Raw genomic sequence first — 24,087 nt, 5'->3', positions numbered from 1 at the left:
AAAATATGTTTTGTTTTTGCCAATAATTTCATATGCTATTAACTTCTATAGCTCTGAATGAAAAACTAAGTGATAGAATGGGAAAGTGGTTCAAGCCACCTTCATGCTGTCCTTTAAAAAAAAAAAAAAGATTCAACCAGCTCTGAAAGGACTTTTTTGTACAAGCATGCAGAAACACCTTACGAGTGACTTTTTATTGAGGGGGAACAGTCATTGTGATCTGTGCTAAAATGTAAATAAAAGCAGGGGGGAGAGGGCATTAGAAAAATACAAATCAACCTCTCTTTTAAACACCTACACCCAAGTTCTTCTTTTCTTAGATGTTACTTTTATAGTCTGTGTCCCCATCACTTTACATGAGAACACAAATTTGAAGTCATACAAGGTTTGGCATAGCCCTAGCATCTAACAGCAACTTAATGTTGGTTGCACAGAATTTTAAAAATAGACTTGTTCATAAAGAAGATCTTATTTCTTAAATTTTATTTAATAAAACAAGAAATCTCTTTAATCATACATTATAAATAGTGGTTGTACATGAGAAATATATTTACTACAGACAGAATATCTTATTTTATTGTGTTGCATAATCCTTTCCTAAAAAAAAAAAAAAAAAAAAAACTCTGCTTCTCCACAGTTACAAGAGACTAAGAGCATACTAAAAACACTTTATTGTCATCACTAAATGCATTAAATACACATCCTAAATGGAATAATCTCTGTATCTGATGAAATACATAGAACGTTCATCAAGGCAAAAAGAAAACACATAGCCAATGACGGAAAGATGGCACCAAAGGTGGAAAGGAAAAAAAAAAGAACAGTTCTCAAATATTGCAGTAACTTTTCAATGTATCATAGGTATTCTACAACTTTTCTATGAAACAGAGGAGGACCAAACATTACACACAGTTTGAAGAGATTAAATGCCAGAGAATCTACAGATATTAGCATCCGGGAATAATTTTCATTCCTGGCCCATTTTCTGCCCACTGGAAAAAATTGCATTGTTTTTCCTTCCCAAGAGGACATACAAAAAAATTCTTTCCATTGTTAGGTCCAATCTTCAATACTGTTTTCATGATGGAACGTTTGCCATGGTTGCAGAATGGGAAGGACAAATCTGCCCACTGCAGGAAAAAAAGGTAAATTTTACAAGTTTATGTAAAAGTTATCATGATGTACAGCCTAACCCTAGGCACATGCGATTAGTGTTATATAGTCTTCCCTGCTGTTATCATTAATTTGACATTGTAAAATAGACATGTCATTAGTCGTTGCCTTTAAAAAAGTTTATATCCTAAAAGAAGCATGTCTCTTACAAATTTGTTTGAATCACGCAGAAAATGGCCGTAATTCTGAGCTTCCCTTTGTCTAAAGGTATATTTACAGAAGTTTCTTCACTTTATTAAGAATAATTGAAAACTACCAAAATCTTGCTGTAATCACCAATATCCCTGCCATAGGTCTGTTTCAGTTAAAACTGTAAGATCAGGCGAGGTGTGGTGGCTCATGCCTTTAATAAAACCCAGCACTTTGGGAGGCGGAGGTGGGAGGACAGCTTGAGCACAAGAGTTTGAAACCAGCCTGGGCAGCGTAGTGAGACCCTGTCTCTAAAAAAAAAAAATCAACCAAGCAACCAAACAACAACAAGAAGAAACCCCGTAAGATCAAAGATTTGTCATGATTTTAATATTAAACTTCCTCAGGAAAAGAATCAAAGACTTACCCAGACTAAATTAGATATTATATTATTCTTACTAATTTTGACCTCAAGAGAGATATGAAAAAGGCTATATTTTTAGCAATACCATGAATATTGCTAATAATATTTTCCCGTTACATCTATGAAAGCTTCTTGAGGAGGAAATCTGTGAATTTTGTAGGGTAGAGTCACACTGTGTTCAGAGACTGAGGTCTAAGATCACCATCCAATTTTCCCTGGGAAATTCTTTAGGAAGTATCACATTGAAGACAGACATTTGATTTTTCAAAAAGTCCAACCAGAAAATCTTTGCTCCAGCACTGAAACATAGCAATAGTTTCTTTTTTTCAGTTCTATTTCAGATGAAGAGTAACTAGAAAAAAATATCTATCTCTGACCATTAGAATCATACTTGGCCTGATGCGATGCTCACACTGAGGAATACTGGAAGTGCGACTGACTATCATCTTTAGGGACACATCCACAGACTGGGAAGGCATGAGGAATCACCTATAGCTAAATTGCTATTCTGCCATCACTGTTTTGGGTCAAGTGTAGTTAAGTAGGATTTGATAAGGTTACTGTAAATCCCAGGCATGTAAGTTGTTTTTCTTATAAACCTTTATCCAATGCATAAAGCAAAGGTTTTGATGTAGCACTGAAGTTAGGAAGAACACATTCTCACCCTGGATTATTAGCCACATATGTACTACAAGTATCTACTAGTCACTCAGTGTCTTTCTAACTTTACAAGCGAAGGGCAACACTTCTAGACTTGTGACCATAAATATGATACACTCTAACAATATAATAGCTATTATTAAATTTCTTTTGGCTGAACATCTGAATTTTAAGTTACTCAACATTCAAGCTTTAGACCGAATGCCAATATGGTTATTTCAAATTAAAAGGTAAAAGGTAAAACTAGGAAAGTATTGCTATTTGTTATACATTAATAACCAAAGCATTTAATTACATTTTAGTAAGCTAGATAAATCTTACACATACTTCAAAAAATCCACATTGTGCTTCTCTAGGTAGAGGACAGGCATAAAACTGCCTGCCCTTGTTTTCCCCATCCTTCCTCACAACTCGGAGAATGCAGAGGCGGTTGTGTTTGCTGCAGCGAGGGCCGTCAGGATTGAAGGTACGAGGGCCATCTGTCATATTAATTTGACGTTCACTGTAATGACAGGTTACAAAGTAAGCTCACATAGGAGTACTAAAGGACCATTCACACCACTTTACCCCCACATGTCAGAATTTCACTTGTACAAAGAAATTTTATCAAAAACTGGACCACATTAGCATTAGGTCATTATGCAAATGCTGTCTTTATTCTTTGTTTTCCCAGGTAATTCTAATTTATTTCCAAAGTTACCAATGTACCTAAAACACGTAATTTAAATTTCTAAAGAACAACAGCAGCTGGATTGTGCATCCAGTAAATCAAATTTTATTTTTCATTTCTGATATTCAGTTCTTTTCTTACCCAGTATTACACTGTAGCCACTTTTATTTCCTCTAAACTATTCTCAAGTCCAGGTTCTCCATTCCCACTGGCCCCAAAGTGGCTAGTCACAATATTCTCTACTTATTTTCTCATCGGTAGCAAACTCTCATCAATGTTTCTGACAAGGCCATAGAAATCACTCTCTCTGCTGTCTACTTTAAAGACAATTTTCTATGCTTTTCTCTGATCAAGGCTACTATAATAGTCGCAATCATATTCTTGCAAGTGAATTTTGTAAATCTAGCAGGGAAGCTTTATTCTCCCCCACAATTAGGATCAAGAGGATTTGGAGGTTGTCCTCATACCCAGTGTACACAGGCTAGAACTGGCCTTGTACTGTAACTATATAAACAGAATTTTCTTTTTGAAAAGAAGCTTATTTAAATTTTCTATGTTGTGCATATTTTAATGATGGCTTTATGAGAATTAGTTTTTTAATAAACTGGTTGAAGAGAAAGTGTTCACATTCATTAAAACCAGAAATCCCCCCTTAATACTCCTATTTTTTAAAACTTTTTAATGATAAAACAGTTAATCCGTTCTCACCTTTTTGGTAAATATCTAAAGAACAAAAATATCATTCTTAAATAATTGTTAAAAATACTTAAAAATCAAAGGTGATTTCTCTTTTTCCTTGCTTCCTAAACTGCATTTTTTATACACTTGTTTCTATGATGCCTGAATACATTATATCTAACTGAAATGTTCAGAGAATGCAATCTTTTATTTGTGATGAAATTGACTGAAATTCGTTTATATAATATGCTTAAATATACTGCTTTGAAAATGTTTGCTGGGATGAACTCAAACATTCTGAGGGCAATTTTTGAAGGTTTCTTCAATAGCCATTTGTAAAAGAAGAGCAGCTGTAGGCATTGCTAAATACATGGTTATCATTAAATACTTCACCAGCAACTATTTTGATGGTACCTTTTTCAGGGTAGAGGGGTGGTGGTTGTATTTTAGAGTCATGGGTAATACCAAATCAGAAATAGGAAAGCTGAGAGGCAAAGGACTTCTCTTTTCCACAAATTTTCAGTTCACCAATCTCCTCCAAAATTTAACTTCAAGAGAAGCCAGATATCTGGACAGTTGTAGAGAAGTCAACAGATTTCACAATTAAAGCAAGTGGTTCATAAACAATGCTTACACAAAATTAAAGGAGAAAAGATTAAGAATATTAACAAAATTAATGAAATGGTGCATTCTTACTAAAAATCGTGTGGACATAAAAACAGTTTTATATATCATTTTAGAGGTGGCTGTTTTGAATAACAGTTGAACATTTTCTAACCTACTTGTTTCAACCTAGAGAGCTCCAGGGTTCCACATATCCAGGGAGAGGGTTAGATTCTCTATTTTAAGGTTTTTCTGAGGAGACGGGCCAAGGTAGAAGGCAGGATTAAAGTAGAAAGGAGAGGCCCAAATGTCATCTCTCTGCCTTCATTTCTGCCTTCCACTCCATTTCTTTTTTTAAATATTAAGTAAAAAACATGGCCACAGGCTGGGTGCAGTGGCTCACGCCTGTAATCCCAGCATTTTGGGAGGCTGAGGTGGGAGGATCACCTGAGGTCAAGAGTTCAAGACCAGCCTGGCCAACATGGTGAAACCCCGTCTCTACTAAAAACGCAAAATTAGCTGGGCGTGGTGGCGTGTGCCTGTAATCCCAGCTACTCAGGAGGCTGAGGCAGGAGAATTGCTTGAACCCGGGAGGCAGAGGTTGCAGTAAGCTGAGATTGCGCCATTGCACTCCAGCCTGGTGACAGAGCAAGACTCCGTCTCAAAAAAAAAAAAAAAAAAAAAAAAAGCCACGTTTGATCTTGGTACTTCTTGGTACTCAGAGTGTGGTCCACTGACCAGAAGCATCAGCATCACCCGGAGTTTGTTAGCTACTACTCCAGATTGCTTGCAGAATCAGAATCTGTATGTTAACAGGATTTCCAGGTGATTCGTATGCACATTAAGTTACGAAGCACTGAAGTAATGTAACCAAGATACTGATGCCACCTGTGATCACGCTGGCGCTAAATATTCACAGCTAATCTTAATTTTATGATAGAAAACATTATCCAGGATAATTAAATGTTCTGATTAACTGAGGACATCTTAGTTCCTCTCTTTGTTTTAATCATTTAAAAACTTTCTAAAATGTAGATTTCTTAATTAAATGTAGCATACAGAATCATTCATTTTAGTGATCATGACCATCATTTTGAATATTAACGCTGGGTTATAAACGATCTATTAATATAATAGATCGGGGCTGGCAAACCTTTTCAGATAACATATTTTAGGCTTGCTGGTCTTATGGTCTAAGTTTGTCATCACGAAAAGCAGTCACAGAAAATATCTAAACAAATGGAAATAAAGCTTTACACAAACAGGTGGTGGGATGGATTTGGCCCTGCTGGCTATAGTCTGCTCATGTACATGTCATTAGAATCAAGAACAATGCCACACGGTAACCCTAATGATAGCTGATGAACGTAAAAAAAAAAAAAACACACAAAAAACTCATGTTTTAGGAAAGTTTACAAATTTGTGTCAGGCTGCATTCAAAGCCAACTGGCCCACAAGCCTTTGGTTGGACAAACTTGGTTTAACTCATTTTATAGATAGGGTGATTCATCATAATAAAAATATTGTCTGAATTTTTTGGATTAATCAGTCTCACTGAATGTGGATTTTGTCATACAGGATTATTGCAAGGATTGAAACAAAAGTGAAATGACTCATTCTGGATGTCCCAGGTGGTTCTGAAATCCTTAGACTGAAAACTCCAAGAAGCAAACCCAGAGACAAGGACATGGTGTCATACCCGCCCTGGTGATTAAAGACAAGGACATGGTGTCATACCCGCCCTGGTGATGAAAGACAAGGACATGGTGTCATACCCGCCCTGGTGATTAAAGACAAATCTTCAACACCCCTGATGGCAGCAAACGTGAGAAAATATTAATGATTTTGTTATTGTCATTTCACCCTTCTAAAACACAAGCATTTTTTGAAAATGCATCACTGTGTTTTGCTCTGTGTTTACACTAATTGGATCGACAACTTAAACTGTTTCTAGTAATTATTCTTAACTGTTTAAAAATGGGTTCAACCATCTAATTTATAAGCCAATAACTGGATGGAATACACATCTATCTCAAGACCAATCAGAAAACATGCCTCATCAACGCTGCATGGACTGTGTGGTAATGAGAACTGTAATTAAGAGAACAAAAGTCAAAGTAATTATCATATAATATTAAAGAAAATATAAACTGGCTATAAATTATGAATGGACCACCTGCTTTAATAGTATTATGTTGTGGGCTTCTGCTAGGCATGTTGTCCGCAAGATGAACACTAGAGCTGCCAGACAAGGAGAAAAATGAAATAAATGACAGTAATTTGCAATTTATTCCGTGTAAAGTAGCTGGGTGCAGAAGGGCTGCTGGGTGAATTTATTTCATCACTTGACATTTATTCTGCTAGTTGATCTTGATTGATTGTGGAGTCTCAGTCCTGGTGTTCTTATATTCAATACACACACGGGCTGCAGCATTTCTAAGGAATGCGGTGCACCGTGATTGATCATATGATCCTATTACTAAAGGCTTATGAAGAAATCATTTAAATTTAAGGTTACATTAATGTTTTTTTAAATCCCTAATTCATTAGTGAAATTGTCTGAGATTTTCTACAAAGCACTAAGGGAACAAAAATAGGCCAAGATATTTCATCTAGGTACAACGAATACCACAATATTTTAAGACAATCACTTCTACTTTCCACTTAAGCCACGGAACAGAAAAGACTGTTTGGAAATGATTTTCTCCTCCAGGACAGCCTCCCAACTCAAACATTCTTAATTAACTCCTTCATGAACTTCCATCATGAGGCATTAATTGCGGTTAAAGTGAACAGGTGGTGGATTTATCCAGTCAGTTAAAAGTTCAGCTCCCATAGCTTAATTCAAATGTGAGCAAATGAACAAAAGTTAAGCCCTAAATGATTATGAACAAAACATTTAAAAAGCCAGTCAAGGATAAATCATCAATATTAACTGATGGTAAAACTAGAGTTGGAATAGGAAACTGGGAGTAAATACATCTATTGAGCAAAGACTGTCTCCGAATTTGTTATGAAATAAGCTTAAGGATTCCTACAGGTTGCTCTAGGAATTTACACCAAATGGACCCTCATCCCACTGCCAAGAGGAGGCATCTATCCATCAGTAAAGGCATAGTTAATAAGAGGAAAAGCCAGTGAATCTCACAATTCCACCTGAGATTACTCTAGGTCCCAACCAAAGTACACCCCTCCACATCTGCAGGTTCCCAATCCACGAATTCAACCAATCTTGGATCGAAAATATTTGGAAACAAGAAATAACAAAAATGAAACAATAAAAAATTATACAAAGAAAATACAGTATAACAATTATTTACACAGCCTTTACATTGAATTCAGTATTATAAGAAGTAATGCAGAGATGATTTAAATATATGAAAAGGTGTGCATATGTTATATGCAAGGGCTATGCCATTTCATACCAGGGACTTGAGCATCTGCAGATTTTGGTATCCTGGGGGTTCTGGAACAAATGCCCTGAGGATACCGAGGGATGACTGTAACTGTTTCTCTGCCTGTCTCCCACTGGCAAGAAAAGACATACATGGGAGGACGACCCTCCATTTATGTGTTATAAATTCTCCACTTATTCAAAAATGCTGGATGTATGTCAGCTGCTTTCTGAAGGAAGAAAGAAAGCGGCTCAGAAAAGAAAACAGTGGACAAATGTGTCTCTGTTGGAGATGTAACATCGGGTTGCCATAGTTAGGAATTCCAGATAAAGGGACTGGGAGGGCCAGATAAAGGGGGAAGGAGGGTCAATAGAAAATTATTTCAGGAGCTGCCAATAATCATTAAGGAAAAGAGAGGATGACATTATGTATTCACATTTCTGTATCACAGGCGACAAAAATGAGGGTGTTCTCCTCGACATGTAGCTGGAAGTCCCATAAAACGTATCTGCTCTGGTAGTATTTATTAGTTACAATTACAACTTTTCAATTTCAGATACAAAGTAGCAAGCAGGCTTTTCAGGACTTTCAGTTAAAATAAAGAGCAACGCCAGGCCGAGTGGCTCATGCCTGTAATCCCGGCACTTTGGGAGGCTGTGGTGGGCAGATCATCTGAGGTCAGGAGTTTGAGACCAGCCTGGCCAACATGGCGAAACCCCATCTCTGCTAAAAATACAAAAAAAAATTAGCCAGGTGTTGTGGCAGTGAGCCGAGATCGTGCCATTGCACTCCAGCTGGGTGACAAGAGCGAAATGCTGTCTCAACGAAAAAAACAAAAATAAAAATAAACACCATCTCGCATGACTGTTGGAGATCCATCCACGTTCTTTAACAGAAAGGTCACTAGAGGTATCTCAGATACCTCCTTTTAGAACACAGTATACTAACTAAACCTTTATAAAAAATAGTTCCCCTTTTGGAAGACTATCTTTCATTGGAAGGAAATATAAAAAAATACTAACTGGTTATTGATAAGCAGTATGATTATGGGTGACAAATATTTTTCTTTATACTGTACAATATTTTCCAAATATTCTGTATTGATCATGTGTATGGTTATTATCAGAAAAAAAACCCCAACTTTTTATACATGTAGGAAGTTATGTTTTTTATTTCCTTCCCTTCTCTAACAATATAATCTAGAGAAAGGAAAGGAGGCAGACTACTATAATAGTCTTTTAGGGTTTGATTCATGTTACCAAAAGTAATTCAACTTCCTTAGCAAGGGACAATTTCTGTCCTCTTAAAACTTAATGTAACCAGCCGGGCGTGGTGGCTCATGTCTGTAATCCCAGCACCTTGAGAGGCCGAGGTGGGTGGATAACTTGAGATCAGGGGATTGAGACCAGTCTGGCCAACATGGTAAAACCCCATCTCTACTGAAAATACAAAAATTAGTCAGGTGTGATGGCGGGCACCTGTAATCTCAGCTACTTGGGAGGCTGAGGCAGGAGAATCGCTTGAACGCAGGAGGCAGAGGTTGCAGTGAGCTGAGATCACACCACTGCACTGTAGCCTAGGTGACAGTGAGACCTCGTCTTTAAAAAAAAAAAAAAAAGCAATTATCTTAAAGACCAAGGTTAAAAGCATCATACCTGCTAGAATATCCAGGGTTGCAGCTTTTAAGATCTGGTGATAAGCAGTGGGCTGTTTTCAGTTTTTTATGTGCTGGACTGAATAATTTAGATTCTGACCTGATTGTAGGTGATATGTTTACTTTGCTGGATAGTTGAGTTATATTGTTTGTTCTCTTTTTGGAGGGGTTCTGTGTATCTTTCAAACAGACATTAGTAGGAGGAGAGTTCTGAAACTCTTCATCTAGTGTCTGGTTTTGCTTTTTTTTTATTTCCAGAGTACTGGATTTATTGCTAAAATCAGTCAAGACAAGAGTTGTAGTTCCAAATGCAGTTTTTCTGTTGATCTTGACTTCTGTATGAGGTTTTCGAAAAGTATTACATGGGTACTTCATTAAGTGGCTAAAGACAGTAGAATTTTCTTCATTCTTGAGCACTGAATCTGGAAGGAGAGATAAGTAATTCTGCAATAGTCCTATAAATATAACATACTGATTATGTGAAACATCTTTTTATTTGATTAACAAATTTACTTCACTTTATTACAGTGAACTAATATATAGAACTAATAACACAAAGTTGGCCCAAACAAGTCAGAATTAATCATCTTCTGGCTAGGAAATGAAATATTATGTAAAATGCAAAATTTTGACTTACAGAAACCCTGACATGGGTTTAACACAGATTTATATTTGCTTTTTATTATGTTTAAGCATTTAAAGGTGATTCAGCTATCAGTTTTGCTAATATTAGGCAAAGTATTAACAAGTGGTAATTAAGAGATGATATCGTATAAAGCATTAGGTCAGCAGTTAGAGACCTGTTTCTAGACTACCAGGAATGACAAGGAAAGACAAGACAAAGTGAAAGGCTTATTTAAAACAAGTAAAGATGAATTACAAAGACTTAATATCTATTTTTTTTTAAAATGGAGTCTTGCTCTCTTGCCCAGGCTGGAGTGCAGTGGCATGATCTTGGCTCACTGCAAGCTCCGCCTCCTGGGTTCACGTCATTCTCCTGCCTCAGCCTCCCAAGTAGCTGGGACTACAGGTGCCTGCCACCACACCCAGCTAATTTTTTGTAGTTTTAGTACAGACGGGGTTTCACATGTTAGCCAGAATGGTCTCAATCTCCTGACCTTGTGATCCGCCTGCCTCGGCCTCCTAAAGTGCTGGGATTACAAGCGTGAGCCACCGCACCGGGCCAGACTTAACATCTATTAAATACAATGTTTCAACAGAGTATCCTAGGATTTTGGAATATGTACTATAATACATTCTATATTTTCATTAAGATGTCTTCTGACTCAGAAACATTAACAAGAAAACAGTTAATGAGACATATAAATGCATTTCAGAATGTTGAAATCAATGTGGCAACCTAAGATTGTGTTTTTCCATGGGCTCTGTCTCTGTTGAAGGATTCTGAAGAAGGAGGGGTAGAAATAGGAGATGCAGCACAGCAAAGCTACGCAAGGGGTGATGTCTGCCTTTCCGGCCCAGGGAACAAACCACAGTATGACAGTTGACACAATGCGGGGGTGCATAAGTCAGGAATGAACTTTCTCATCTCTAATTGAAGAAAGAAATAACATTTTAAGAACACAATAGAAGCTGCAGCAATGAGATGGCTCTTAATCACAGGCTTCCTCTGAGGTTTTACATGCTCTAAACGCATGAAATCGTGAGCTATAAAGAGTTATTTTGAAAGATTTCAATGAAATCAGTACAATTGTCTGGGTAAAGATTTTAATAACAAGGGTAGAAGGGATACAGAAGATAAAAAATTCAGCATTTTTCTATTCCACCTGCAAAGATATTCTTACAGAAACCCTCCCTTTCAATTTATGAAACACTTGCACTGAATAACAAACTCGAAAGTTGCTGAAATCTGCATAAAACAAAGCTTTATTGAATAATTCATTAGAAACAGTAGAGAACAGATGTGATCATCTCCGTTTTTTTGAGATACAAAGGCACATACTGTTATAGCACAAACATGCTTTCCCTCCCTGTTAAAAAAAAAAAAAATTACTCAACAGAATATTAGCATGGTTTACATGTAAAAACTGGCAATTCTTTTAAACCTTTGAGAAAGACATTTTATTTACTTATGGAATATCAAGATGGAGCAAGATATATTCCTGACTTTGTATAATTAACCCTCTTAGAAATGTAACAAACTCAAAATCAAAACTGAGTCTTACCAATAGGCCTTGAGGTCAAGCAAGCATCACATGCCTTAGAAGAGGGCTTATTGATTAAAGTACACACCACACAGGTCCACTGCTCTTCAGACTTCCGAGCCACAGAGTCCATAACATGATCCACCCTGCCAGATGTCCAACTGATCATAGTATTTCTAGTCGGTAGCCTGCTATATAAATAATTTTTAAAATTAATCATTAACATTGTTATTATTGCCTTGTTCTTGTCTGGGTATTTAAGAAATGATTACAGAACCATTCATACCCCAATGCTATATCTTTATTATTGCTTAGAAGTTAGAACTGTATCTTAGAGTCTCTCTCTCTTTTTTTTTTTTTTTGTAGAGATGGGGTCTTGCTCTGTCATCCAGGCTGCAGTACAGTGGCACCATTACAGTTCACTGCAGCCTTGAACTCCTGGACTCAAACAATCCTCGTACCTGAATCTCCTGAGTAGCTAGGACTACAGGTGCACATTAGCATGCTTGGCTAATTTTTAAATTTTTAGTAGAGATGGAATGCTATGTTGCCTAGGCTGGTCTCGAACTCCTGGCCTCAAATAATCTTCCTGCCTCAGCCTTCCAAAGTGCTGGGATTAAGGCGTGAGCCACCGCAGCTGTCCAGAGTAAAATGTTTTTACCTGGACCCCACTAATTGTTGTTAAAGTGAGAAACATCAAATAAAAGGTATTTAGAGTCAAATAATTGAGTAGTTTTTTTTTAACCAACTAAAAATATTTGATATCACATTAGGAAGTATTTCTCAAATAATATTTTAAGCAATTGGTACTTTTTCCCAAACAAAATGAAAATGCTTTATTCAATTAAATTATGGGAAAACACACCTATGCACAAATTAGAGGATTGAAAGACGTGAAAGTTTTATATTTACTTCATGTGCACAGAAAACTCAGGAAACTCTAGAATTTCTCTACAGTATCTGCTGAGCACTATGTAAATTAATTAATTCATAATGATGAAAAAACATATCTCTTTGTGTTATTTCCCTTCATGTAAAACTGTGTCATGGTGGATAGCCAATTATTAGATTAGCAAGCAAACAATAAAACCCTGATTTCTGGCCACAAACATAAATCATGATTCTCCATCTGAAGTCCTTCATTGAACATGCATTTTTAGACAAAATGCCTTTACAGGGCTGTGACATAGTCCTACTCTCTAATGCACAGCTAGCTATAGGTCTGGATATAGAGCATGTCACATGGTTAAGCAACCATGGCAGTATCACGGATTCCCTTCATGATCCCAAACATTAATACCGAAAAAAGCTCTTCCAGGTAAAGGCTGTGTATCTTACATTTCAGAACATGAGTTCTTTGCCTTTCAAAAGTAACTTTGTCTCCTGTGACATTTTGTTCCTTACATATAATTACACTAGTTTTAAAATTCAGGTGTGTCTGGTAAAATAATAAATAGAATAAGAAAATCTGAAAGTAAGATACATCTCATTAGGATTCTTTTATCTTTACTTACCGTGACTTTTAATGCCACTCAGTATTTATTATCCCTATGGAACATCAGATCTTCTACAGAATTTGTTTACTTGACCTAATCTCTGTCCTCTACTAACTTACTTTGAAAGGCAGCATGATGCATTTATCTATAATTAAACACAATTTAAATGACTTTTACATTTTCCACATGCTCCAACTTTTCCCTATTTTCATTTTCTTCTGTCTTGTAAGTTTCCTTGATCATAAGGATAATTTTATTGTTACATATGGAGGCTTTGGAAACCTTCTTTCCTTTTCTTACTGCTCCATTTCTTAATCACTCATAATAAATTCTTCCTAATCTCCACTTGAATGTGTAAGAAGAATCTCAAACTCCATGTGTTGTAGTAGGATGAATAATGGCCTCCCAAAGACATAGGGCACAATTCCAGGAATCTATAAATGTTACTTTATAAAGAAGGAGGGTTTTGCAGGTGTAATTAAGGATCTTGACATAGAGAGGTTATTTTGGATTAGCTGGTGGCCCCTTAACCCAATCACAAGTGTCTTTATAAGAGAGAGGCTGGGGGAGACTTGATACACACTGAAGAGAAGGCAAGGAGACCACAGAGGCAGAAGTTGCAGTGATGTAGCCACACATGAAAGAATGCCGGCAGCACCGGAAGTGAGAAGAGGAAAGGAATATGATTCCCCCAGTGCCTCCAGAGCGAGCAGTCCTACCCACACCTTAATTTTGGTCCAATGAAACTGATGTTGAGCTTTTGGCATCCAACGTTTGAGTGAATGCATTTCTGTTGCTTTAAGCTACCAAGGTCATAATTTATGATGGCAGCCAGTGGAAATGAATACACATAAAATTCATGACCCACCAATCTGCAACCAATCTGCAATTCTACTATTCCATCTCGCGTCAGGAAATGGCATCAGCATCACTCAGTTCATCAGGCCCAGACCTAGAAGTCATCCTTAACACTTCCTTTCCTCACACCCCACTTCCAGTCCATCAGCAAATCCTGTGGGATCTGTTACAGATGCAACCTTATATGAAGCAAAAAAAAGTTTAACTTTCCATGGCTTGACGTGTCCTCTGCGGACTGGGGTGGGCAGCATGGGGAATGGGAGCCGTAACTCAACCGCATGCTGGGGACTCAGAGGATTGCAGGCAGCAGTAGTCCCAGGGCCTGGATGCTGCCAGCGTCACCTCACATCTGCTCCGTGCCCAGGGACAATATTGCCCTGGTGACCTCAGACTCTGCTCTGAAGCTTGAGAAGGGCCTGAACAAGAGATACTGCATCGTTCCGTGCCCACAGGCCACCGTAATCCAGATTGCCAGGCCACTCTACCCCTAATACCTCCCACTCTAACTCAGAAACAACCTGGCAGGGGGGGGACCTGAGGCACCTGAGGAAGATCAAAGGGCTGGGGTTCTCCAAGTCAAGTCCTCAGGCCAGCAGCATGGGCACCATGTGGGAACGTGTTAGACATGCAGATTCTCAGGCCCTTCCTGGGTCCCACGGAATCCCCAGCTCTGGGGGTGGGGCCCGGCAATCCGTGTTTTCACAAGCCCTTCAGAAAATGCTGGTACACCCTAAAGTTTGAAAGGCATCGCTCTCAGGGTTTCCTTACAGAGAAGAAGTACTGTTTAAAGAAAAGACACAGGAAGCTGGAGATGTGTCACTATCAACAGCCAGTTGTGAAGCTCAAAGTTTTCTCATCTAGTCATAATAAAAGATGTAATGATATTGTTGGTGGTCATATGAAAAGGCAATCAAGGAGTTTGCAGCCAAAAACATGAAGGAACACAATTACACAGCTGTGTCAGGCAGTGAACTAATAATATCTCATTTTTCTGATGTTTGTGGTGTCTAAAAAATATAATTTGTTGTGATTTCTTATTCTAAATATTCACATTAGGACCTAACGTTGTAGTCATAATTTTTTATTATTTTTCATAAATAAGGCCCCTTAAATTATATAAGTTTCTGGCCTTAACCGTACCTCAACTTCCAAAGTTATCCTAAATTCAACCTTTTTTTCCCCACCACCTCCTCTCTCATCCCTGTCACCAGCATTTACCACCTGCACTACTGTTGAGAGTCCTCAATGCTGCCGCTTCACTCTGCTTCCACTACAGTCACTAATCCACATAGCAGGCCAAATCATCCTCAGAAAACCCAAGTCAATTCATGTTGCCCTCCTGCTCAAAATCTCCCAGTGGCTTCCCAGCTCAAAGTACTGGCAACAGTTGCCAGAGTGATTAATCTTTTCGAACATAAGTCAGTTATTTCATGCCCTTTCAAAATCCTCCAAAGGTTCCCCATTCTACTCAGAATCTTTCCTTGGTCAAGCTGACTGCATGCTCCTTGGTCCTTCCTAAGCAGAGAGGCTCCCTCTGTCTCTCATTCCCTCTGCTTGGTTCAGTCATACACGCCCTCTTTCTCTTCCTTGAACAACTCAGAGGCTTCATGCTTTTCTGGGTTACCGTCTTTGAATTTTCTCTCCCACCCTCAGATTGCTACAAGTCATCAGATCTTTTCAATAATGTCCTCCCCAGGGACTTATCTGCCACCGTATCAAAAATGAGCCCTCTCCCGTCACTATCTGCTACTGTGGCTGATGCTCTTGAGAACACTAATCACCACTTATCATTGCCTCGTGTCTTATACATGTATGTAGAGAGTTTTTTTTCTTTTTTTTCGAGACGAAGTCTTGCTGTGTCACCAGGCTGGAGTGCAGTGGCGCGATCTCGGCTCACTGTGACCTCCCCCTCCCAAGTTCAAGCGATTCTCCTGCCTCAGCCTCCCAAGTAGCTGGGACTAGAGGCGCCCACCACCACGCCCAGCTAATTTTTGTATTTTTAGTAGAGATGGGGTTTTCCATGTTGGCCAGGATAGTATCCATCTCTTGACCTCGTGATCTGCCTGCCTCGGCCTCCCAAAGTGCTGGGATTACAGGCATGAGCCACTGTGCCCGACCTTTTATTTTTGGAGAGTCTCAATCTATTGCCCGGGCTGGAGTGAAGTGGCGTGATCTCGGCTCACTACAACCTCCACTTCCTATATTCAAATGATACTACTGCCTCAGCCTCCCAAGTAGCTGGAATCACTGGCACATGCTACCACGTCTGGCTAATTTTTTATATTTTTAGTAGAGACGGGGTTTTGCTATGTTGGCCAGGCTGGTCTGGAACTCCTTACCTCAGGTGATCCACCCACCTTGACCCCCCAAATGTTGAGATTACAGGCATGAGCCACCATACCCGGCCAAGTTTTTCTTAAAAAGATCTCCCCCCACCAGAACATAGTACTCTATAAATATTCAATAAATATAGGTTTAATGCACAAATTTTGCCCCTACATATCGATTACAACTGCTTTCTTGAAAATCACCTATTTCCCAGAGGTCCAATAAAATAGCCTTCTTCAAGCCTCACCCTCTCTAACTCAGCTGAATTATTTTTAAATTTTTAAAATTTTAATCTTTTTAAAGACAGGAGTGCAGTGGAGTGATTATAACTCACTGTGATCTCGAACGCCTGGGCTCAGGTGATCCTCCTGCCTCAGCCTCCCAAGTAGGTGGGACAACAGGCATGCACCATCATGCGTGGCTAATTTTATTTTTATTTTTAGAGATGGAGTCTTGCTATGTTGCCCAGGCTGGTTTTGAACTCCTGGCCTCAAGCGATCCTCCTGCCTCAGCTGTCCAAAGTGTTGGAATTGCAGGCATGAGTCACCATGCCAGCTGACTCAGTTGAATTTAATTCTCCCCATCACTTCCCATCTTTGAGCCTATAGCTCTGTTTCTTCTACCTCTCTTTAATGGGATCCTTTTCTTTTGATCATCAAAGTTAAGGCAACAGCAAGGTTCTCCATTGGACCTTTCTGCCTCCCTCCATGCATTCCCAGTGATTGTGAATACTATCAGATTCAGCTATCATCTCAGACTACCCTAGGGTGGGAAATGGGGAGGGGCATAAAACACAAGTGGGGAATGGCACTGCCTCTAAGGCAGCGGTCCCCAACTCTTTTGGCACAAGGGACTGGTTTTGTGGAAGACAATCTTTCCATCGGCGTGGGGGGCTTCGGTGGGGTGTGGGGGAGATCAGCAGGCTTAGGAGCTTGGCACCTAGATCCCTCGCACGCACAGTTCACAATAGGTTTCGCGCTGCTATGAGAATCCAAGGCCCCCACTGATCTGACACAAGGCGGAGCTCATGCGCTAATGTACTGGTACCAGTACCGGTCTGTGACCTGGGGGTTGGAGACCCCTGCTCTAAGGTATCTCTGCATTTCTCAATGGAAACAAGTTCCTGGCATGGAAAGCAATTGATTTTTCTTTGTCTAAACAAAGTAGATTTTTTATAAAAAATACCAATATAAATGTTAATAAAACTAAAAAGGAAGTTATGCAAAATAAAGTGGCATTTAAAGGCTTGAATAAAAAGCTGCTGTCCACCTTCTATTTTAATCAATATATGATTGCTATTTCACTCAGTCTACTTTGAATCCTTATTCTTGGAGCACCAAAACTTCCCAGAAGCCCTCAAGAATATAGTTCTTTTGATGAAACCAGAAATAATTTATTATCATGAAGCTTGCGATAAGGGGCTTAAACAGGAAGCAGCTTAGATCCACGTTTTCTCTACTTGTTCTGTCTGTGGAGAGCCAAGGTCACCTTCATGGGTTCCAGCCTCCGAGGCTCCGGTCCCTACGGCTTTTCTATTAATTCTGTGAATTACTCCAATATTCATTTTGGCTACATGACCCATAAATTGCCATTTTTGTTTATGAGACATTGAGGTGGGTTTCACTGTAGTCAAGACCTTCAAATTACGTTTTAAACATGACAACTACACAATCAGATTTTCCCCTGAACAAGTTTATCCTACCAAGACTAACCCATCACAGGTTTTCTTAGGTCTCTCAACTGCCTTCTAACTGCTCCATGCCCTCAAAAATTTCTGCAAGATTACACGTGCTTAAAGAGTGGTTTGCAGGGCCGGGCGCGGTGGCTCAAGCCTGTAATCCCAGCACTTTGGGAGGCCGAGACGGGCGGATCACGAGGTCAGGAGATCGAGACCATCCTGGCTAACACGGTGAAACCCCGTCTCTACTAAAAATACAAAAACTAGCCGGGCGAGGTGGCGGGCGCCTGTAGTTCCAGCTACTCGGGAGGCTGAGGCAGGAGAATGGCGTAAACCCGGGAGGCGGAGCTTGCAGTGAGCTGACATCTGGCCACTGCACTCCAGTTCCGGCGACAGAGCGAGACTCCGCCTCAAAAAAAAAAAAGAGTGGTTTGCAGACAGCACTAAATTCTCAGACTGGCAAGCAACTACCGCCACATTTCCAAACTAGATGGTTTTTAGAGACCTGAATATGTGCTCCTGAAGGAAGAAAATATCCTCCCTGTGAGTGGCTTTCCAAATGTTTTCCCTGTATACTTTCCCATGTGCTGTTTCGTCTTTCAGAAAATCCTTTTCTCACCTCTTGTCTTTGATGAATTACTATTTCTTTCTATACTAAACTCAAAGACTGCCTCTTTCAGAAAGACTTCCTTGTCCTTCCTAGGTAGACTTAAGTGTTTCTTCCTCCATACTTCCATTCCTCTTAGGATAACAAGTCCCTTTACAGCAATTCCATCATGGTGCTTTGTCTATTTACCATTTACTTCTCACATGAGCCCTTGAGCACTTTGAGAGGCTGTGTTCTCTTCTGTCTGTGTATTCCCAGTACCTGGCGCATAGTAGGCCCTAATAAATAAAGCAAATAACAATTTAAAAAAATGTAAAGTCTCTAATGAAAGGTAAAGACTACCTCCTCCGTTTTCTTTAAAGGAAATAATACTCACATACATAAATTATATTAGCTAGCAAATAATTAAGAACCAACAATAGGCGGGGCATGGTGGCTCACACGGACCAGCACTTTGGGAGGCCAAGGCAGGTGGATCACTTGAGCTCAGGGATTTGAGACCAGCTTGGCCAACATGGCAAAACCCTGTCTCTACTAAAAATACAAAAATTAGCTGGGCATGGTAGTGGGTGCCTGTAATCCCAGCTACTAGGGAGGCTGAAGCAGGAGAATCACTTGAACCCGGGAGGCAGAGGCTGCAGTGAGCCAAGATCGTGCCACTATATTCCAGCCTGGGTGACGAGAGTGAGACTCTGAAACTCCGACTCAAAACAAACAAACAAAACCCAACAATAAATAGTATCAGTATTTAAAGTGTGATATGATCAGTGGAAACTGGAAAATTGGGGGAGGACTGCATGAGGAGTTCAGTAAGCTTTCAGAGACAGAAGAAACAGGAGGATTTAAATAATTGGTAGCGGCCTTTTCAGACTTCTTCAGCTTAACTTAAAATGACTTTACATTAAAATGAGAAAATTTAGTCAACATAAAAAAGGTTCAAATACTCATCCAGAAAATAAATGGGATGTACTTATTCACAAAAAAATCTAGGAACAGGGCAAACTGTCCCGGTTTTCAAGCTTTTTAAAATATGTAAACATTTATTTCACAGTGTATAGTTGGTTTATCAAATAAAGTTCCAAGCTGAGTGCCAATGCAGAAAACAGAATCAGGTCAGGAGGGAAGAGGGATTACAAGGCCCAGAACATTTTGAGCACAGCCTTCCCTAACTCATAGGTCTCTTTTGGGGAATGGTGGGGTCTTTGAAATCTAGTTTCAAAAAAACCTTTGACACTGACAAGTATTTATATGATAAATAATTATTCGATCATTTTTTAAATCTCAAAAGATATCAATTCATAGAAAACCAATACAGAACATTAATCATTTATTCAGTAGACATATATTGAAGGTCTTCTATCTGCCAGCTATTGTGTTCAATGCAGTATCTATTTATTTGGTCAAATAAATGTATACCCATATTATAAAAAAAGTTCCTGTTCATAAAAAATTATGAAAGTTCTTGTTCATAAAAAAAGTATGAATGTTCATAACAAATTAAAAAACATAAGTGTATATTATATATATATATAATTATCTAAATCTATTTCAGATGTCTATAATAGTAACATGGGGTGAAGCAGATGAGTAGAAGAAGATGTAGAGTGGTTTAGAGAAAAGTACTGGAGAACAAGAAGAGTGATGCAGAAAATGAAATGCAAGGAGACCAAGAGAAAGCATGCAGCTCTAGACATATTTATGAAGACATAAGCTGGGACTTCCTTTGCACGCCAGCTCCCTCCCCTGTCCCCCAGCTCTACAGACATGATAGCCCCTCCCACCTCCTGGGTTTCCCACAGCCTAGTAGTGCCCTGAGTCTCTTCCTATGTCCAATCCTACGGTTTTGTTTCCTTTGCTTTTTCTTTCCTGCCCACTCTGTAGTTATAGGTATTTGCTGAAGCTCAGACCTTGGCTCATTTCCTTTTTCATTCTTAGTGAACTGAGAAGTTGGAATGGTTCAATCAACAGCACTGTGCCGACAGCCTCTCTCATCCTGGATTGCAGCCCCTAAGACATGTCTTCCTGGATATTCCATGGCTCTTTCCCATATCTAACACGCACTGCATCTTCACTGCTGCAGCCCATTTTCCCAGACCCACAATGTGAACATTTTTATCATTTGGTCCTGAAGACTTTTGCATTTTCCTATCTATCAAATCTGCCACAGTCCTTGTTGACTTTTAAAAAGTTTTACTAGGGTACCATGTCCAATGTCTTGACCCCAGGCTGGTAACCATCGTTTGCCTGTTACTCTGCACCAGCTTCTTTACACGCGTTTTCAGTCTCTTCGTTTTCCATGTTAACTGTGCTACAATCAGCTAAAAGTCCTTAATGCGCTAATTTAGGAAAGATCGTTAACCATTCCCCAAACTACTAATGACCACCACCATTTGATCCCATCCTCCCTGAAAAACTAGCTTTTACTGTTCCACAACGTGGAGCCTCTGTTGGGGTTGGCCAGTATTCTCATCATCCCTCCACCATGCCATGTTTATTAATGATTCAAAGTTTGTGGCCATGCTCCTTTTTTCCAATTAAATACTGTTTGCTTTATCATTTAATCAAAATTTTATTTTTAAAAGTAAATTTCAAAGGATACTTTTTTTTAAAGTCAAGTACAGTAGGGAGAAGGGGGGAAAGAGTGGAACCAGGAGCTCTATTCAAATGACGCTCTCTTTGAGATCTTCCCAACCTTCCTGCACATGTAAACCTCTAATATCCCTGAACCCGTGCACCATTTGATGTGCTTCATATTACTGGTACTACTGGCTTATAATCACATAGACTGCTATGCAGCTGCTTTATACTGTGTAATCTTTCTCTTAGACTTCCCCAAAAGGTCCTATGGCCTGTTACCAAGGTAACTGTACATTGGGGAAAAAGGAAACAATCAGACTTTTTTAGGATTATTGGACACTGGCTCTGAACTGGCACTAATTCCAGGAGACAAAAATATCATTGTGATCCACCACCAGTCAGGTCAGGTGATCAATGGAGTTTTAGCTCAAATACCTCTCACAGTAAGTCCTCAAACCTATCCTGCGGTCATTTTTCCAGTTCTGGAAGGCATCATTGGAAGAGACATACTCGGCAACTGGCAGAACCACCACATGTGAGTTTAGTAAGTGGTCTATTATTTCACCAACAAGACATACAATCTGTAAAAAGCTCTTGCTCGTGTTTTATAATATTATTTCTAAGTGAAGCAGAGACTTTTGCAGGTAGTTGCATTTTTTTTCCAATTATTGACATCTCCGGTACTCACTTTACAAACTAGGTTAGAGGTAAAGGCTACATATTATTCCCTGAGCCAGAGATTTTCTACCTAAATTCAGAACTGGTCCATAAATCACCTTTGGCTCCTTCAGGTTCTTTGGTGACATTATTTACTATTTCCTTCCAAGGACTAAAATACTTTTGATTTATGTCCTCTTCTGAATAGCCTGACAGTTATTCAGTTATATTCTCTGATTATTAGCCTTTTAGTTAGATGGTTAGGGCAAATGGTATCCCTTTAAATTCAATATCTTACCATATGTCAACATGTTGAGGATTTTCTTTTTGACAGTGAGGACAGAAATATGTCATTCTGTTGTTGTCCCCAAAGCGGCACACAGTTATTCTGCAGTGGCACTGACCACAATTAGGACGCTTGTAAACTTTATAGTGTTTAGAGACAGCAAGTCCTGCTTTATGGCACTAAAAAAAAAAAAAAAAAAAAAAAAAAACCAAAAAATTCTGTTATCCACAAAACAGGGCTGCCAAGGAGCCAAAGACACAGTTTTGAAGGTCATCTCTGAAAACCATCTGTTAAAAATTTACATACGTTTGTACATATGTCAATATAATCTTTTCTTTCATCAGAGAAAAAGGTATTGACAAGATTTGGTAATATTTGTCAAATAAAATTTGTGTGAAATAAGTCATTTTATGACATTAGTATTCAAAATTGCTCTTTGCATAGCTTTATCCTCTTATCTAAATGAGATGTAAAAGTTCTATATTTAAAAATGTCTTTTACACTTTTAAGGCTTTTTTAATTAACCATAATTATATAGTTAAAGGAAAAAAGCTAGATTAGCTTTAAATCTGATTATTTTTAGAAGACTGAAACTGCTCACTCAGTTTCAACAACCAAAAAACTTACTTCTAGGGGACAAAATTCAGTAAGAGTATTTTCTTTGTTAACCTGAAAAAGGACATTTTTTTTTCTTTTTTAACCTTAGAGATTCAGTTAAAAAAAAAAAAAAAAGAAAGCAAGAAAGAAAATAAACATTCAAATACCATCCTAGCAGAGAATATATTCCATTTTGGTATAAATTCTACTTCAAAAGATATTCTGATATACTTTGTGAGTTTTATTCCATTCACAAATATTTAAGCCTCCTGCAAAGAAAATATCTTGGGTTTCCATCAGCTGTGTGAAAGTTTAAAAGCCCAGAAATACAGCTTACCATATATGAGCTGAAAATTACACAATTTATATTAATTTAAGGAAGTATTGGAAGACCCAATTTAATCTGGGTGGAAATGGGCAGTTTTCTATGGTCATCTTTTTCTGGAGGAAGAAATAAGCAAATGCAATTTAAAAATAGCCATAGTTACTCAAGACAGATCTGCAGAGCAAGAGGTTCATTCACATTTTAGGCCAATTAATAAAGAATGCTACAATACCTGCCTTTCTGAACATAGTAAAAATGAAAATTTTGGATACAGAAAATGGACTGTGAAGAAAAGACATATCTGTGATACTTTGCTTAAAAGATAAAATGTGTTTATTGAATTCTATATATGCATATAGTATATAACTTTTCACATTTACAAGTCAGCAAGTACTTCCTTCTCAAAACTGTGGTAGACAGAAACATTATTATCCCATTTTACAGATGAAGAAACTAAACTTAGATAAAGTTATCCAAATAATCTAAACCACACAGATAGTTAAGTGGCAAACTTGACTGAACCAAGGTCTACAGTCAGTGGCAAAGCCTGATGGAACTAAGGTTATCTGAAAGTGTTACTGTAGGTCGGCCTTTCTAGACTTTCTATATTTTATGTATCCAAAAATAGAAAAGGGTCTGTAAAATGCTAACATGGCTGCTCCCAACTTGGTATAAAGATAATTGAATATGATTATAGTTAGTTGAGTTTGAACTGACCTATGACCTAGAATTTCAAGATGTTAATTACACCCACATAATGTCACTCTCCCTTAATGCACCTCTAAGCTCTTTCCACTAGATGGCTATATACAGCTTTCACATTTTTTGGTGCAATCCAAAAGATTACCACTGACATTTTACATTTTACATAGTTGAAAAATTTTGCTCTTACCCTGTAAAAGAGAATGCTGAAATCACGTATCATTTTCACAAGGTGATGGGTCTGTTCATCTGTTAATTGACAAACCTTAAAGTGGAAAAAACAGTGGAGCCCAGTTTCATGACTTGCTCATTACTGTAAGAAATAATATGCCTTGCCAATTCTGTGAAAGAGAACTATAGATTTTGAATACAATTGACCTTTGAACAACATGGGTTTGAATTGCGAGGGTCCACTTATACGCAGA

At 38.5% G+C, this 24,087-nt stretch overlaps 1 protein-coding gene across 1 annotated transcript in view; it reads right to left on the bottom strand.

Annotated features, from left to right (window-relative positions):
* Positions 1 to 453: 453 nt before the first annotated feature.
* Positions 454 to 24,087, bottom strand: part of NEIL3 (nei like DNA glycosylase 3) — a 54,422-nt gene continuing 30,788 nt past the window's right edge. The window contains exons 5-10 of the mRNA XM_033215747.1: positions 23,853 to 23,927; positions 22,051 to 22,217; positions 11,573 to 11,742; positions 9,388 to 9,808; positions 2,714 to 2,888; positions 454 to 1,130 (exon numbers count right to left, since the gene is read on the bottom strand). Of these exons, the coding sequence (XP_033071638.1) occupies positions 948 to 1,130; positions 2,714 to 2,888; positions 9,388 to 9,808; positions 11,573 to 11,742; positions 22,051 to 22,217; positions 23,853 to 23,927 (1,191 nt within the window). The 3' untranslated portion in view covers positions 454 to 947. The remainder of the gene's footprint in view (positions 1,131 to 2,713; positions 2,889 to 9,387; positions 9,809 to 11,572; positions 11,743 to 22,050; positions 22,218 to 23,852; positions 23,928 to 24,087) is intronic.

This window comes from Trachypithecus francoisi, unplaced genomic scaffold (assembly GCF_009764315.1).
Source record: "Trachypithecus francoisi isolate TF-2019V2 unplaced genomic scaffold, Tfra_2.0 Lachesis_group1, whole genome shotgun sequence".
NCBI classification, from domain to species: Eukaryota; Metazoa; Chordata; class Mammalia; order Primates; family Cercopithecidae; genus Trachypithecus; species Trachypithecus francoisi.
Note: the sequence above shows the minus strand (reverse complement) of the source record. Positions and strands in the feature narration are given on the sequence as shown.